This window comes from Strix aluco, chromosome 5 (assembly GCF_031877795.1).
Source record: "Strix aluco isolate bStrAlu1 chromosome 5, bStrAlu1.hap1, whole genome shotgun sequence".
NCBI classification, from domain to species: domain Eukaryota; kingdom Metazoa; phylum Chordata; class Aves; order Strigiformes; family Strigidae; genus Strix; species Strix aluco.
In genome coordinates, this window is record NC_133935.1 from 85,371,414 (window position 1) to 85,388,403 (window position 16,990).

The 16,990-nt window shown below is 39.0% G+C and overlaps 1 protein-coding gene across 2 annotated transcripts in view; it reads left to right on the forward strand.

The window, feature by feature from the left end:
* Positions 1–16,990, forward strand: part of MKLN1 (muskelin 1) — a 99,547-nt gene that overhangs the window by 3,027 nt on the left and 79,530 nt on the right. Inside the window, exons 1-2 of one of the 2 annotated variants that reach the window (XM_074828072.1) lie at positions 11,658–11,675; positions 11,781–11,850. Coding sequence is in view for 1 of the 2 variants with exons in the window: in XM_074828071.1 (XP_074684172.1) it covers positions 11,781–11,850 (70 nt within the window). In the remaining variant the exon portion in view is untranslated. Of the gene's footprint in view, positions 1–11,657; positions 11,676–11,780; positions 11,851–16,990 lie in introns of those variants that run through there. The other variant, XM_074828071.1, reaches the window with a different exon arrangement.

The window sequence follows — 16,990 nt, forward strand, 5'->3', positions numbered from 1 at the left end:
AAAGACCTTTCTGGTTATGTTCTAGTTTAGGATCAGTAGTCTATTGAAAAACACCAGTTTTCTTTCAATGACAGAATTTTTTTCTGGTGAATGCCAGTGTCTTTTCTGTTGTGTATGGTGGTGGTACTAGGGGATTAGTTAGTGCTGGATCCCATTTCTGGCTGTTTTACTAGTGCTGCAGCTAGCTGCATGTTTGCAAAGACCTTTCCAAACATTAAATGAAGATTGTCCTTCTCGAGTCTGCCAAAGAATAGTTCTACTGTTTTTCAAACTGCTGGAGTTGTCCTCTATTGGCTTGTAGCTACCAGCAGGAAGACTGACTTGGATATTTATTTTAAAAACTCTGTGGGTAGAAGTGAAAGAGTTGATCTAGTAATAGTGTCTAGTTCGGTCTGCGTTGTAGGGGAGGTTGTACCTTTGGGAAGAAAACTGATCCAAGAGGAAATTTGTTCTTGAAACATCTGGTGTTTTCTGAGACACTCTGCCCGTGCAGAGGCAGCGGGGCATTGAGAGGCTTCAGCTTGTCCAACTTGGAAAATGTTCAACCCAGCACATTGCCTGAGACTCCTCCATCGGATCCCTTCCTTGCCGCTCTGAGGTTCTTCCCCAAAGGATTGGAACCGTGTGGGAGGCTGCTCCCTGATGTCTCACAAGGGACTGGCCTAGGGATTTCCCCCTCCTTCCCCCCCAGTCACTTGACATGAGCTACACAAAGGAGTAATGGTCTCTTTTGACATATGCTGAGAAAGAGAGCTGGACTTTATTCCCTTCTCTCCTCTGGCCTTCTGCAGAAAGTTATGAGCTCAGTCACTCCTGGTTTGGACAAGGCGGGAATACACAATTTATAGAAGATGTTGTAACCCTTGTTCAAACTTGGTTGGTTTGGTAAGGAAGAAAACCAAAAGTTACGGTTCTGCATTCTGAGGGAAGCACTTGCTGTTCTGATTTTGGTTTTTAATGGCCTGTTTTTGTACCTGCTTCTGCTTAAACTTCCTGCTAAGGTGACTACGGTGACTACGAGGTGAAGTATGGCCCTCCTGTACCCTTTTCTATTGCCAAATTACACGCTAAATTACTGTATCCTAGGACCATGGTTTCTAGTGATTGCATCAGACCCGTGACTGATGATCTCTTGTAGATGGCGGTTGCGCTCGGGTCCTTCTGTCACTGTTTTATATAGCCGAAATCCGACTTCAGAGACTAACAAGAGCTTTTGACTCTGTTATGCTAGTCATGTACCTTTTGAGGAAGTTTCATCCCATTTCTATTGCTCAGATCTTCGGAGTCACTCAGGTTTTCCTGTATGGTGTCTCTGTAGAGGAAGATCAGTACATTTCCTAGATCTGACTTTAGTTTTTTCTATTGGTATTTTGTTCAGTTATTTCTTGTGTTAAGGTTGTTATTAAGAATATAAAATAAGATTGGTTTCTCAGCTGATAACTGAATGCCATTAGCAGCCTGCTAATTGGTAGTCACTTTTTCATTGCAACACATTTTCATCTATCTCACCGTGGACTTCAGTTATTCTGATAATTCCAGTCTTTTCCAGTTTGACACCTTGTGTGGTATTGCATCAGATGCTGAACGCTGGAATGTTGTCTCTTCTAGAAAGCACTCTGGAACAGAGAAAGATCCAGCTGATTTGTTACAATACACTTAAAATAATTGTGTGCGTTTTTGCTGGTTTTCTGTATTTCCATCAAACAAGGGGAAGTAAACTCAGTGAAAGATATTTTGATGAGTGACTTGTAGACTTCTGAAGTGAGAATGCAGATTTTTTTTTTTTTTTTTTTTTTGCTTTTTAGTTAAGAGGCTGTGACAGTAATTTCCTGCCCGGTCTAACCAAACATCTGCTGCTGCACTGTGTTTACTCTGAAACAAAGGTGTACTCTCCCGTGTTTTTTTAATCTAAGGTATTGCAAAGCATTAGTAAGAAGGTACTGAGAACATGTGTAACAAACTTTTTGGGGTAAAGTCCATAAGGATTTAAAAAAAAATAAAACCCGAACTGGAAAATAAGCCAAATTCCAGCTACCATGTTCTCTGAGATTTCTGTATCAGGAAAAAAGACGCGTTTGTGGCTAGTGAAATGTTTTTCTCAGTTTCTCCTCCTACCATGTGAAGCTGATGATTCAGATCTGTACCTTATAGGTTCGCTGATGCATCCAGGTCTTGAAGAATCTCATGTTCTAATTGAGCTCAGTCATGACTACTGAAAAGGTTTGTTTTTTCTGTTCTGTTTTCTGATAGCGAGCTCTGTTTCCTTGATGAGGTGAAGATCCCTTCTGTTGAGGTCTCAGCAGTTTAAAGCTATCTAAACCAGACCAAAACGCTGGACTAGCAAAGTGTGCTTTCCAGCTTTTCTGGCAGGGTGAACTGTCTTATCATCCATATGCTAGAATCACAGAATATCACAGAGTCATAGTTTGGGTTGGAAGAGACCTTAAAGATCATCCAGTTCCTCCTCCGCTGCCATGGAGTCTTAATGATACTGCTGCTGTTCATGGTCTCTTAAATAACTTCAGTTGCATAGCAGTGATGACTTCCATTCTAGTTTTAGAACAGTGAGTTTGGGGTTCTTTTGCACATATAAGCATGAATGTAGTTTTTTCAGCTTTAATTGTCAGCATTAATAGTTTTACTTGAGTATTTTCATGTAGCCAATTCACTTTCCTTGCTCTAGCTGCTTTGCCTGTCGGTAGGGGCAGATAAACCGGCACACCTGCTGGCTATCTGTAATTATGTGCTTGTGATGTCTTTGCAATATTGGTCAATACTTTTAACATTTACCAAAATGAGCTGGGAATGCAGACATTGGCTAATGAAGTATGCTGACTGACTGTTCTCCGCTGGTGAACCCTGCGGATAGAAATGGTCTTGGTTCTGCTTTTGTCCTTTTCAGTGTCCAGTGGAATTTTTTTTTTTTTTCCCCCACTTGTTTGTGTGGATTTTCTGGATGTTTCTAGACAATCTCATGTTCTGACAGGAACTTTCCCCCTAGTTTACATCACTTCTCTAGCTTAGGATTTTTCTCTGAAAGCTGAAATTTGGTACTTAAAAATCAAAATATTTCTGTAGCAAATAGTTATCTACAGATTGCATATTTAACTATTGGGTGCTTCTCTAGTGTCTGATAAGGTGAAGTGGTGAGAAAGAAAAAGATCAGAGAGGTAGAGGGAGTGAAAACAATCACAAAATTATGAAGTTGTTCATTCCTTACGGTATTGGCATCAGAAATCTGATAGCTCTTGCTTCCCAGGTAAAAGCATAAATGCTGTAGTATGAGAAGAAACATCTTTAAGCTCCAGTTAAAATATAGCCATTATTTAAGAGATTAGACAAGAGTCTTATTCACTGGCAGAAGGATGAAGGCGAAATGCTAATTGTTCTGGTTCCCTGGTGTGACTAACCTGGCAGAACCTGTATTCCTCCGACATTCAACCTTTTCTGGGATGGCATTTTTTGGGGAACATTAAGAATGTAAAATTTTCATAGGATGTGTTAACATCATTAGATTATGGATCATTTGTTCTGTATGTGGCTTTATATCCTGCAAGCTTAATAAAGGTTTTCTAGCTCCTGATTACTAATTACTTCCTTAAAGACTTAAACACTATTTCAAACGGAGCATGTTTTCCTTGGGATAGCTGTTGTTATTGCTCAGACAGCATGTACAGTCCGTTTGATTTTTTTTTTTTTTAATGACAGAGAACATAGTTTCTTATTCTGCACATTCATCATCTTTTTAGCAGATCGCTGTTAGAATGCTCAGTTAGGTTTATCGCCACCATTGATTTTTATGATGTGTTCCTGATTTTCCTGTTGAGGTTAAGTGGTGTGTGCAGCATTGATTCAGTCAGATATCCAGAGGTCAACATGTTCTAAACTTCCAAAGCAAGCCAGTGCTTGACTGACTTTAATTGCATGTTAATATAAACTAAAACCAAGTGTAGTTTTGCTTTTTTGACTACAGCCTGTTGAATTTTGTAGGAACAGTGGACTGTAAGTTCTGCTAGGTCTGAATTCAATAATATACTAGTTACTGGAAGGGGAGGAGGGAGCGCTGAAGATGTAGAGTGGTTTGTAACCTTAGGTAGTTGCCATTTCAGTCATTACTTGAAACTCAGTATGCATAATCTTTGAGAAATTATTTCCTGGATCAATTTAAATCAAGGAACACAACCATATATTTAAGTTGAGGATAGCAGCCTGTATGTCTGAATTTAAACTGCAAAAGCAAACTGGTTAATAGTGCTTGCTCCTCCTCTGCTGGTGTGTTCTGCAGTTCCTGGAAAATGACATGATCTCGATAATGGAGAAAAATTGTGCACTGGTCATTTTGAACTTGGTGGTGTTTTCCTCAGCCCTCTCTACCTTTTCTTTCCAGACTGACTGCTGCGTTCATAATGTCACTCTCAACCTCTGGAAGGGTGCCTGAAAAACACTGAAACTCTGCTTAGGGGACACTGCCTGTATTTTTCTTGAATGCTTTTCTGTAGGTACATACTTTAAGCAACATTTGGATCTTAAGATAAATATTTAAATATTAATTTGCTAGCCTACTCTCCATTTTAAAATTGTATTAGTAAGGACGCGCTCTTAACACAGAGCGTTAAAATGGAAGAAGAAAATGTGGATTAGGTAAATTGACCTGTGGTAAGGAATTGCTGAATGAGTTCCCACGCCGCACAAGGGCATGCTGTTGCGAACTTATGCATTTTGTCTCCTAAAAAACCCACTTTCTGATACAGGGTTTGGAAACTGCCAAATATCTAAGTAATGTTGGCTTGGGAACTGGTGTACCCTTTAGCATGAGTTATTTATATTGCCCCAAAATAAGGAATTATTCCATAATGTAGCTCTAGGGGCAAATGTTTCTGACTTGTAACGTAATTCCCCAAATAACTAGTACTTCATGACAGGCTGATATGTCTTTATTTTCCCAGGTCAGTATTTTGTCTTCAGGATTGCCTGAGCAGAGTTAGAGTTACAGTGAGAGAACCTTAGTTTTGAAAGGAAAGCTAATAAAGTGAAGATGGTCCCACCTGGAACCAGGAAGCATTTTCTGGAGAGTTTTGGTGAAAAAGCTCCATACCTGGTGTTAGTTTGGGCATAAGGGGGCTTCAGTCTGTTTTATTGAACGTAGTCTGCTTTGAATTCTTTTACAAGCATCAGTTTTTTGGGTGAACATTTTACTAAGTGTGAAGTTACAGTGGTGATGAATATTAAAGATGTGTTTATGGCTTACAGTAAGAATTTATATCTTTATATGTGATTGCTTAGTCTGTTTTTATGGATTCCTTGTTGAGTGGAAATATTACTAATATCACGGCATGTAAGAGCATTGTTGCAATGCTGTGAAATCATGGAAGACCTAAATCTACTCCCTGGCCTTTGTAAAATTTTTCCATATGTGTGTTAGTCAAATAAAAATACTCCAAGTTTGTGATGCTTCCAAAATACAGCGCTGGGGACTGACTTAGATGTGTGCTGGACATTGCTTTCCTCTGGTCTCCTTGTAAAGGGTCTGTCCCTTCACAAGCAAATGCTTTTGGAAATGAGAAGTGAGAGCAGTGCAGTACTGAGGTGTGCTACACCACCAGTGCTGTGGAAGATTTGGGAAGTCTACGTTCAGTGTCTTTTCTGGTGGTTGCTGGCAGTAGAAATCCCCATGTTCACACACTGTCTAAACTCTTTTCCCACCATGAAGTGAGATTTTTTTTTTTTTTTTAAATGAGAACTAAACTTTGTTATAAAGTGGCTGTGGCTGGTGACGTCTTAAACTCTGACAAATTTTACTACAATATTTTATTGGCTACAAATCCAGCGAGCTGAAGAATCTAATATCTTCATTTTTTTCCTTGAAAATTGAAGGGTAGAATTCATCCTATTCTTGGTCTTTTTATCGAGCCAGGTATTGATTTCTGCTCAGGGAACCTTCTGGAACCTCACATAAACTAGGTTACATGCATGCTGTTGCTTGAGTTAGTGCTTTGTGGATCAGTTAAAAGGCTGGATTTCAAATATGCTTGTGGCCTAGACATGTAGAAATGAGCACTGAGTATGAAAAGAAATAGGCAAAAGGTTCCAGATAATCTTATATTCACTAATATCAGTTCACTAAGGTGATCAGGTGAAGCAGTCTTTATAATTGCTGATTTCATCAGCATTTTAAGTTATTTTCTTTTCAAAAAAGTAGATAGACTTTAAATACATGGAAAAGATCTGTTGTTTCAGTGATCTAATAATTCTTAAATTTAAAACCAAAGCTAGCGTGGGGAGAGAACAAACCTCGATAATTTTTAAGTTTAAAGGTCACTTACCAGTTAAGTTTAAAGTAAAATTCCTAAACATTGGGACTTTTAGGCTCATAATCATATGTGATGTGTGACATTACTGTGGGTGCCAACATACCTGAATACGCCTGACTTTATTTTTTCTACAATTTGTTTTTCTGCTGTGCTAATACTGATATTACCAACCTGGAGCCAGGAGCTCTTGCTGCTAAGGATTTGGGTTGCCGAGTGCTGTGATACAGTCAAAAGTTTAATCTGTGATTTAGAGTTGTTGAGTGTCACTGGAATAGAAGTTATTTACCAGACTCTGATAACTTCCTGGGAATTCACTATACTGCTGCAGTTTTAGTCACTGTTGGTAACATTTAATTCCTGGCATGTCAGGAGGAAGCACTGATGAATCAAAAATACCTTGTTTAAAGAAATCTTAACTAGATGGGGCGAGTGAGGAGGAGTACTTTGTGTGTGTTACTGGAAATGTCTGCAACAGTGTCATTTCGTGTTTAAGGAGCGGTTTGGTTTTTAGTAAAGGCCTTTGGGTATCATTGGACTGGCAGTCATGAGAGGCAGCTTAAAAAAAAAAAGTAGTAAATTGTTCACTGAAAGAGATAATTGAGAAACCGATTTTAATGGAGCTATTTCTAGGCCACAGCTAAGCGATACCTGTTTTGTTGTCCAGTATAGTCAGCTGTGATCTGATAAGTATATTTCTGTAAGGTGATTTCTAAATTCATCAGTTTATTTTTGTATGCTGTACTTGCTTAGCTGTTTTACTTCTGATAGAATTAAATTTATAATATACTGGATGTTTGTGTGAAACTGCTGCTGAGCAGATGGAAACAAATTTGAGCAGTAAGTTGGCAAATCTTATGACAGTATAGTGTTTAAAATAGCACACTTGTGTACATGTTTAACTCAAACTTTATTTCACCATGCAGGAGGTCCTCCTGTACTTTATAGTAGTGGGGTTAAGAAGTCCTGTGTTTTAAAAAAGGTAAAACCGAAAAATGACACTCAAATCCAAAAAAATTTTGTTTCCTGAATGTATCTGCATACTGCATAATAATTGTGCATGTTTTACTGTGTTTCAACCAGGAAATTTTCATGTCTTCACACCCTTATGCCATTTTAAGCAGAGAACTTTTCCAATAGAAAAGAGAGAAATGTTATAACAAAATCTAAAAAGCTTTTTTTCTTTTTTTCCCACCTGCTTTAGGGGAGAGCAGTAGGTATGTGTAGCTTTCTAAACATCGCAGCCAGGCGGTTTGACATCAGCATTAGCTGCACTGAGTTTCTGGGAGTTGCAGGAGAAAAACTTCACTAGTTCTTTCCAGATCCATGGAATAGGGATTTTTGGTGGTGGTTTGGTTTTTTTTTTTTGCTGTTTTTCTTGGTTAACTCTGTGTGTACATTCCAGTGTCTAGGCTGGGCAAGAGTATCTCTATTGATGGTTTGTACTGGCTGGTGTGATGGTTCCACAGGTTTGAAATAGTTGGCCCACCACATCTTACAGTTGTCTGTAAAGTGGACTTCGTGGAAATTTCAGTCCATGTATTCTAGTGGCTGTATCCTTGCCTAGTCTGTTTTGGGATGGCTGTAGGAAAAAAATGAAAAAAAAGTTGTCATATGGACAACGCTGAAGAAAGAGCTTTGTCTGTTTTCAGTCAGACTGTGTTTTCGTAGCACTCCAAATGCTTTTTGCAGTGTAATGGCGTGGTACCTCAGCAGTTTTCTAGAAGAGCAGCATCTGAGTTCCAAGTCCTCTTGGAGACGCGTGTGCCCTTTTCTGCACAGCTGCTCTCTGAAGAGCAATCTGAATGTGCCAAGCAAAGCTAGTGTTTTGGATTTGTTTATTCTTAAGGACTTGTTCCTAAAGTCATGGGTTCCTTTAATAGCAGCCTCATGAAAATATTTAGGTTAGATGCAAATTATAGCAGCCTTAAACCTAATTTGCAGTATATTCTGCAAAGTCATCTTATTTCTCCCTCCCTCCCCCCCGAAGGAAAGAAAGCTCTCCCTTAGTGATTATCATGCTTGAAACCACAGAGCTGTTTGCACAGAGAAGTCCTCTGGTAATACCAAGCGTGGTGACATCTCTAATTCCAGCTGAGATCAGCCAGCAGTTGGTACAACGGATATGACGGTTTCAGGGTTGGTAAAAGGAAAAATTATCTGCTTCCAGCGTTGCAAGACCAGTGTCTGCATGGGTAATAAAAAGAAACTTCCACTGTGTTCTGCCAAGAGGGCTCTCTACGCAAAGCAGCCAGAACGATCCACTTCTCTTATTTAGTGATGGGAACGCTTACAATAAAGGCTTAGATGCTAATAGCCACGAAGGAAGCTGCTTTATGAATTTAAGGCACACCAGTACTGCCTCTGGACATGTTTGTGGTGCAAATAAAGTAGCTCCTTCTGCTTAGCAGTTAGTGTGGGGTAGGATTGCTCACAAAGTAGCAGAGGTACCATGACATCTAATTTTTTTTAGTAGTTACTTGCCAGTGGGAGAGTGGTATTGGGAGTTCACTCGAGTATGAACCCCTAGTCCAGATCCAGCTGCTCATCTTGTTTTCTCCTTTTGTGCTGGCATTAGTAGTAAGCTGAATTGGAGAACTGATCTGACTAAAGAAGTTATTTATGCTAATCTTTATTATAGCTGCTGGTGTAGGGAGGGGGAGGATCAGGCACGAGTGGGTGGAATGGTCCCTCTTGGCAGTGGTGTAGATTTATGCTAGACTAGATCTTGTATCTACAGTTTATGATTATGAGTTATCTCAAACCGCGTTTAATGGGTTGCTTTTTTTCACAGGAAAAGCTTGCGTAAAACTATTTGGTGCTTGCGGTAGCTCAAGGGCTTGCAAATACTTTTTTTTAATGCTTTGTGAGAATTACATGGAAAATCATCAAGTTAATGGAATTTTCACTTCTAGAGTTTCTCAGAGGTTTTAATCTAGGTATCATATCGGAAAAGCCTGCCTCCAGGTACTGTGTGAGAGTGGTGTGATGTCCAGAAAAAGGGTTTTATGTGGAAAGAGGCATCTGTCACTAGGTTAGGCATTTGTTTGTTTCTTACTGTCTCGTGACTGTTGGAATGCGTGAATTCCTCCAAGCTTTTGAGCCCATAAATTTTCCTAACCATTGTGGTAAATTGACTTTGTACATATGTACTTCTGTCTTCAGTGTTTGTTTAATCTTAATAAATTAACAACCCATGTATTTTTAAACATATTTATAACTATATGGACACTGTTACCTTCTCTTTTACATTTCTTTTTAGCCTTAATTTTGTGTGGGCAGCCCACCCCTTTTCTCTGTCTTAGCAGAAGGATTTTTAATCTTGCCTAGCTGTACTGATTGAGTTCGTCTTTGGTTGTGGCAAACTGATCTTTGACCTGGAGAAGCAAACAAATCTACTTCTAAAAATATGATCTTTGGGATCTGTCCCAGGTACAAAATGCCTCTTTCCAGCAGGGCATTATCTGACCATGTAACAGTGCCAATTCCTGCAAATGTTGCTCAACGTATGAAGGGATCATCGTCTAATGTTTAAACAAATGTAATAACATCGTAAATAAAATTTATTCTGTAGGGTAAATTGTCTTGCACACTGCAATAAAGTTTCATAAAGGAGGAAAGCTGTATGGTGTTATCTGGTTTTATCTGCCTTAGTGTCCCTTAAGTATGTAGTATAAGATACATATCTTGTTTAAGTTTAGAAGTTTTTTTTCTCTTCAGATATTAAAAGGTATTAAGAAATTCATAAATATCCTTTTGCTTAGCCTCTGGCATGGTATAGGAGACTGCAGGTATGATTCTTCTCAAAACAAGTGTGTTTTGGTTTCTAGTGGTGACTTCGCTTTGAGACTGGCAACTTTTATTAGAAATCTGACTCATCAGTTCCCAAATTCTCCCCTTTGGCTGGTTCGTTTTGTCTATGTTGTAATTAAAGACAGGGGCTAGGTTTTCTCTTGGAGTTGAGCCTCTTCGTGCTGCAAAGTAGATGTGTTAGTTGGATGTTTAATTACGCAGACCAATGCATGACGTTTCCTATTTTGATGGGGTTGGAGCAGGAGGGTAACGCGTGTCCGTGTGCTGTTCCAACGCGTTTTCCCCATTGGGGACGCGTGAATAAACCAGCTGCAGGCCTGGGCCGGCGCTGGCATTGCTGTGTTAATAAATGCCGTGCTACGATGGAAGCTAGTGAAAGGGACAGGGAACCTGAGTTTTGTTCCTACGCTGTGTAAAAATCATGACATGTCTCATGTAAAGCACACAGACGGACAGCCTCTAGGCCAGCTCTCTAAAATGTATATTTTAAGGGGCCACCCTGGTCTAGCTCCTTGCTGTCTCCCTTGCCATGATGCGGGACTGCTTGGATACCGTTGCTAGTGTGGTGATTTTGGTCTGCCCAATGTGGAAGGAGCAAGCTAATTTCTCTGTCTGTTAATGCTCAACCTCTGACTTAACCTCTTTCCCTTCTGAGCTTTTATATGAGCGCTTGTTCCTCCAGTCCTTTGTAGTAATCCAGATGCTCGTGTCCTTTTCCTCCTACACAGCAGATGGAGATGGCATAAGCCTTTTGATGACTGCTTCCTTCTTTTTACATAAGTTTTACGAGCTGGCGAGTTCATTTGTTGGATGTGGTAGAGCTTGTAAGCCCTGTCCAGCAGGTGGTGCATCGTTACCTCACCAATAATTATATGTATTTTAGGGATTTTTATTTTTAGTTTTCAATTTAATCTGGGAGGTGAGTTTTACCACATGGTTATAGGAGAGGGGAAGGCAGATTCTTCATATGACTACCATGACAAATCTGTTTCATTTTAGCCAAAAACCTATGCTGAATTTCTGTTAATTACCTGCATGCTGTGCTATTCCAAACTGTAAGAAAGCAACTCGAGGGTAATTTTGCTGGTTGAAGAGTTGAACTGGTGCTTTTTGATGTGTTGTTCTAGGCTTGTAGCTCGTATGAAAAATACTTGCTAAAATTTGGCGTGAGTTAGATGGTCATCTTCCACACTCCAAGAAAGCTTAAGCAGGTTAGCAGCTTGCTCTCTCCATTCCGATATCGCCTGTCTAGTAACGGACAGTTTTTTGGCTTGCTAACTGTTTTACTGCTCATCATTTTAACCTTATTGAAAAGTTCTTACCCCGTTGAGGTGAATGAGACTGTTTTTTCCACTTCATTGCGGACTTGGGCCTACGTAAATTCATCTGGTTTACATTTATTTCACAATTTGAATTTTTTTTATTTCGCAACTTGGAGCTCCGTTTCACAACCGCAAGGCTCAGAGGCATATATTGATGGGTCCCGTAAAATAGCAATGTAGAAAATTTTTAATAAAAGAGGGGGAGAACCTTAGTCTGTGTCTAGCGATTTAGGTAGTTGCATGAGAGTGTTGCTGATCTGCATGTATGAAGATCTTATTGGAAATGTGAAATAGAATGTGGCTGTTACTTAAATTACATCTGGCTTCTCACTTTTAGGAATATCTTGGTGGATAAGCCCAATGATCAGTCCTCAAGATGGTCTTCAGAAAGCAATTATCCTCCCCAGGTAAGCATCTGAATCTCTGCAACTGTATAGCTGTGTTGTACAACTTAGTGTATACTGGAGTTTTTATTTTAAATGTAGGCTGCTACTATTTATATTGACAGCCTTTATAGCCTACCTTCTCTCAGTAAAATGCAGGTTATTGGTACATTAGGTGTTTACATTTCCAGCAATGTATTTATGATCTTTCAAGAAATGCTTTTTTGCGGGGGTAGTTTCACGTTTCATCCTTGACAATCATGGTTGTGCTGGAAATAATCTAACCTTATGGTTAGATTAAGCTGCTAATGAGGCATGCAGGTCTCCCTTTGTCAGCACTACTGGAAACTGTTGTAGATTGCTGGCCTTGAGTCCTAGATCTAAGGAGCTTGTATTTGTTTCCCCTAATAGCGCATTTAGAAATGTAGACTCTGTTTAAAGAGACATGAATGTCACCTCTTCTGCTGGTTAAGCAGCTTATTAAAATAAGATTTGTATTGATTTTAGCATCTAATTTGCTTTTTCACTATTAATTAGATTGTTAGATTATCCAGAAAAAATATGCTTATCCTTTTACTTTTTTTTTTTTCTCCAATAAATGTGTTATCCTTCTCTTTATGCTGGATCTATACCTTATTACTCTGGTACTGTTTGATTAGCTTCTATATCTCCTATGCTGGTTGTTTTAAATTCTTTTGTTTAAAACAGCGATGCACAGCAGTGTTACGCAGTTGTTTCTCCCATGCAAAGTTCTTCTGCTTATCTACTTATTTAATCCAAGTATTCCTCATGAGTTAAGTCTCACAGAATTTTTGTCTAGGTAAATTTTAATACTTTGCTTTGATAGTGTGTTAAATATCTATAGTCTAGACTGGTGGCTCCCTATAGCAGCAGGTCACCTCGTCCAGCTGACTTTCATTTTAATTTTCATGATAGTGTTCTATACTGTTGTATCTGTAAAAGTGGGGTGGGTTTTTTTTAGGATGAGAGGGAAAACCACCCTGTTTATTGCATTAACATGTTTCATAAACCTGCTTGTGAAGACTAATTTTGATCCTCTTGATGCCTCTGTGCATCTTCTGATTTTTTTTTTTTTTACATATATGTATTTTGATAAACAGCATAGGAATTTAATCCATAACCTGAAGCAGTTATAGTGTATCTAGGAACTATTGATTGCAGGGTAGTGGGTATTGAGCATGTATTGTATCCCAGTCTGTGCCATCCTTTAATTCCTTTCATGTGGGAAGCACATGTTTCTCTTTACGGCTATCTTGTTCCCAAGGCAAGGCTGATCTGTGTTGTAGCTTTGGGTGGTGTTTTTCACCTGAGGTGCTCTGAGTTGTTGCTGAGTTGTAGTTCTTCAATTTTCTGAGCCACCCTGAATATTTTGTGCTTTTAAAAACCTGATTCTGGCGTGGGAATGCATCTCTTGTAACTGGATGCTTTAGAATATTCCCAACCTGTGCTTAAAGCTGACAAGTGTGATACAAGTTATATTCAGGCATGTAGATTAAGCAGGGAATAGTTAGGGTGGTGGACTTCTGTACAAACCACATGAGCTTGTTAAAGAGATGTCTTCCAACAATTTAATGTGTATTGATTGTGGCCTGAATGAAGACGCTGTTGCAGAACTACTGAATCCAACCCTGGAGAACTGGGCACTGCCCTGCATGCTAAGCAGATAATTTAAACCAAACATTTTAATAGGAGAGAGATGAATTAACATTATCACATATATATACACCTACCTATCTCATAGATAGACCTACCTATATCATAGAGATATCGTTCAGTTGACTTGTCTTGTGGATGTCTAGAGATATATGAGGTATCCAGATTTGAGGTCTTTAGATCAGGCTTGGAAAAAGTTAGTCTTTGTAGTGGCAACTGATGTTGGCAAGACAGTATTTGAGTTTTATTCTGCGTTATTTAAAGACGAAACCAACAGCAAACCTGGCTGTCTAAGTGGAAAAGGCCATCCTGCTGGTTTCCTCTTACTTGTATCTCTGTATCCAATAGTGAGAATATAAAATGCTGCGTAGTTGCTCATGCATTCAGCAAGCCCAATCCTGAGTGCTGAGTGAGAGATGATGTATTTGCAGTGTCTCTGACATGTACTTTAGCTAATTCTCATGCTTCTAACTCGGGTTTTTAATTATTCATGTAAAGCATTTTTTACTGTGTAACTTCCCTGTTGAAAAATTAACTGGAAAGAGGGAAGGGGGAATTAACATCTGCGTAAGAGGCCTGTGTTCAAAGAATGCAGTTTTTGTTATTTCTCTGTGTATAGAGAGAAATAGTTCCAAGTTGTGTTGTCTCATACTTGACAAAAGAACTTCAGATTTGGTTGCATTTTGCTCAAAATAGCTAGTTCTTGCACCTTGCCAATTGAAAGACTGCCACATTTTAATGCGGGTAAAACTTTTATACAGGTTTTCTGCTTCCTCATTTTTGCAGATGGCTGAAGTTCTTAAGGTGGATTCTTAGCTTGGAAAACTTCAGTTGACATAGTGGATGGCCGAATTAGAAGTGTGGTGAGGAGAGAAATTAGGGGGAAATCAGTTGCTTTGTGTTAAAAGTTGGGTGCTTCATATTCCAAAAAACGATGATATATACATACATGACTTTTAATGCCCAGAATAAACATCATGTATACTATGGAAAATGAAGTTATAGAGCATTTTATGGCCTGTGTGTTGGCATCACTTCATTGAAAAATTGGTCGCTTCTGTGGTGACGCACTTGTTAAAATGTGTGGGCGGCCATAATAGTCCAGGACAGGAAGTGAACTGAAACTTGGTGAAATAAAGCTTTCCTTGTTTCCAGCTTTGTTAGCTGAAACTAGGGCTGAGACAAGGACTAATGTCAGTCATGCTCACTTGAACATGCTGTGAGATATTTTAATAAACTCTGCAGCCCTAATTTCTAGTGTTTGTCTCATCAGAGTGTCTCACCTTTATGTAAGACTTTAGGAATTCCTTGCTGAGGTTGCAGTGCTGTGCTGGCTTAGAGGTAAAAATATGAGCGAGTCCCTAAACATTGAATTATTCCCTTCCCTTGGTGATGAAAACAAAAAAACCTCTCCAGACACCTTTTCTTTCAGAGCATTCCTCTTGCCCGGATGAGCATGAATGAGAAGAACGTAGGTAAAAATCTGAGAATGTGTTCAGTAGCTCAACGAAGATCCATGCTTTGCAGTAAATGTGCTGGAGTCTGTGTTAAACCTTTTTGAAAAGGGAAAGAAAATGAAAGTGGAAGTCTAGACACTTGAAATGCTGCCACGTGACTATATTTAGTAAAGGGTTTTCCTAGCTTCAAGGGTATGGTAGAGTTAAATAATTCTTGTGGCCACGAAAGCCACCAGTTGGTTATGAATGAATGCCAGAGAAAGGAAATACATATGGCAGCTGTTTTTCTGTTTATTAAACTAGATATCTTTCTTGAGTCTTGAAATAGAATGACCCAGAAATTATATATTCAATAACAAACCTGTTATGTAGTAACCTATTCAGGCAGAAGAGGGCTGATTGTTCTATTTTTAAACTAGTTCTAGGCTTACATATGAAGTGTGAAGCAATAAGGCTGGTAATGCTGAAGACCACGGCTCTGTCATAAATGCTCATCCTGATGGCTCCAGCGATGGTCTGACTTGGAAGAGTGCATGCAGAAGAGGATTTAATTCCCCTGAGTGGCTTGATTAATGATGTGTACAACAAAAGGATAGATTTTTATTTAGTCACAAGCTTAACTGCAAAGCAATGTGTAAGTTTGTGTAGTGGACAGGGGCAGCCCCTGTTATTTTGTGTTTTTATTTTCACAAGCAATACAAGTTTCTCTATTCCCTAATAAAAAAATGCTTGAGCATAAATGGTTAAAGAGAAAGAAATTAATAAAATACAATGTGACTTTAATTGCACAAGGCAGTTTGCATAGTGCAGTTTGGAATCTGGTCCATCGTATTTGATGTAGAGATATAAATTTTGAACAGTTAAAGAGCATATGTACAAAGTTAGTTGGCACTGTCCAAACAATTGGTTTTGGTTTTGCATTTGAGAAGACCAGTTTTCCTGTCTTGATTTCCATCCTGCTGTGTAGATTGTATCAGGAACTAATTTAAAGTACATTAGTAAAATTTACACTCAGTTGTGTGATGCAGAAACGTGCATATGGTTGTCATCAAATGGTAGCACAGACCAGAGCTTCAAAAAAGTTTGGAATTTGCTGTGGCTCCCAGTGTGACAGAGCTGGATTTGCTTTTTTTTGGGTGTACCGTTAACACGCTGTTGAGGTGCTGAAGTGCCATACATGACTTACTCTGCTCTGTGCATCTTCACTCACAAATGTGTTTAATCATAAACCAGAAGTTCTACTCTTCTTATGTTTTGTAGCTTAACAGTTAGGCTGAGGTTTTTGTGCATTTACACAAATTACTGTCTGTGTGCCATGCTTCTAATGAAGCAACACTTCAGTTTATAATTTGGATTTTTGGAATACTTCGTGAGTACTTGGACAGTAAACATACTGATGTTGCTTATAGCAATGGGATGGAAAAGCATCAGATATCTTGGTACATGTATTTGTCTGAAATCCCATAGATTGTTCTCTCCAGGTTGAATAAATCACCTGATCTTACGTACACTTCTGTTACATCTTTCAAAGCTACAGAGAATAGTCTGTCACATCTAAAATCCTGGTAGCAGTCCAAAAATACCCATGCAGCCAGCTGTTTTCAGCTCTTGAGGCAATACATTTTTTCAACATCAGTGAGATTTGTAGATAGTATCCACAGTGGCAGCAGTGTGTATGTTTGTATGTAAAAACAAAAAGTATATCTCCGTATGTCTTTTTATATATGTGTGTGTATAGCTATTAAATATAAATATGCACACATAGGTACAGGTATTATGCCACAGGCTTTAAAGCAAGCCTGTCAGAATTCTGTTTCCGTATCAGTCAGCAGATGAATTCAGAAAAAGGGTGGTGTTTTTAGCTTTCGTGTTTATATTTTCCGTAATGTCTGCCTGACTCAGCAGGTGATGGGATGTGTGGAAGCAGGAAGGAGGGCTGCAGTTTCTTCTCTATCTGTAGGTTTATGAAATCGCTGCTAGCCGCGTGGAGTAATTGCTATGCCTTGCTCCCTTCTAGGCATGTATGCCAAGAT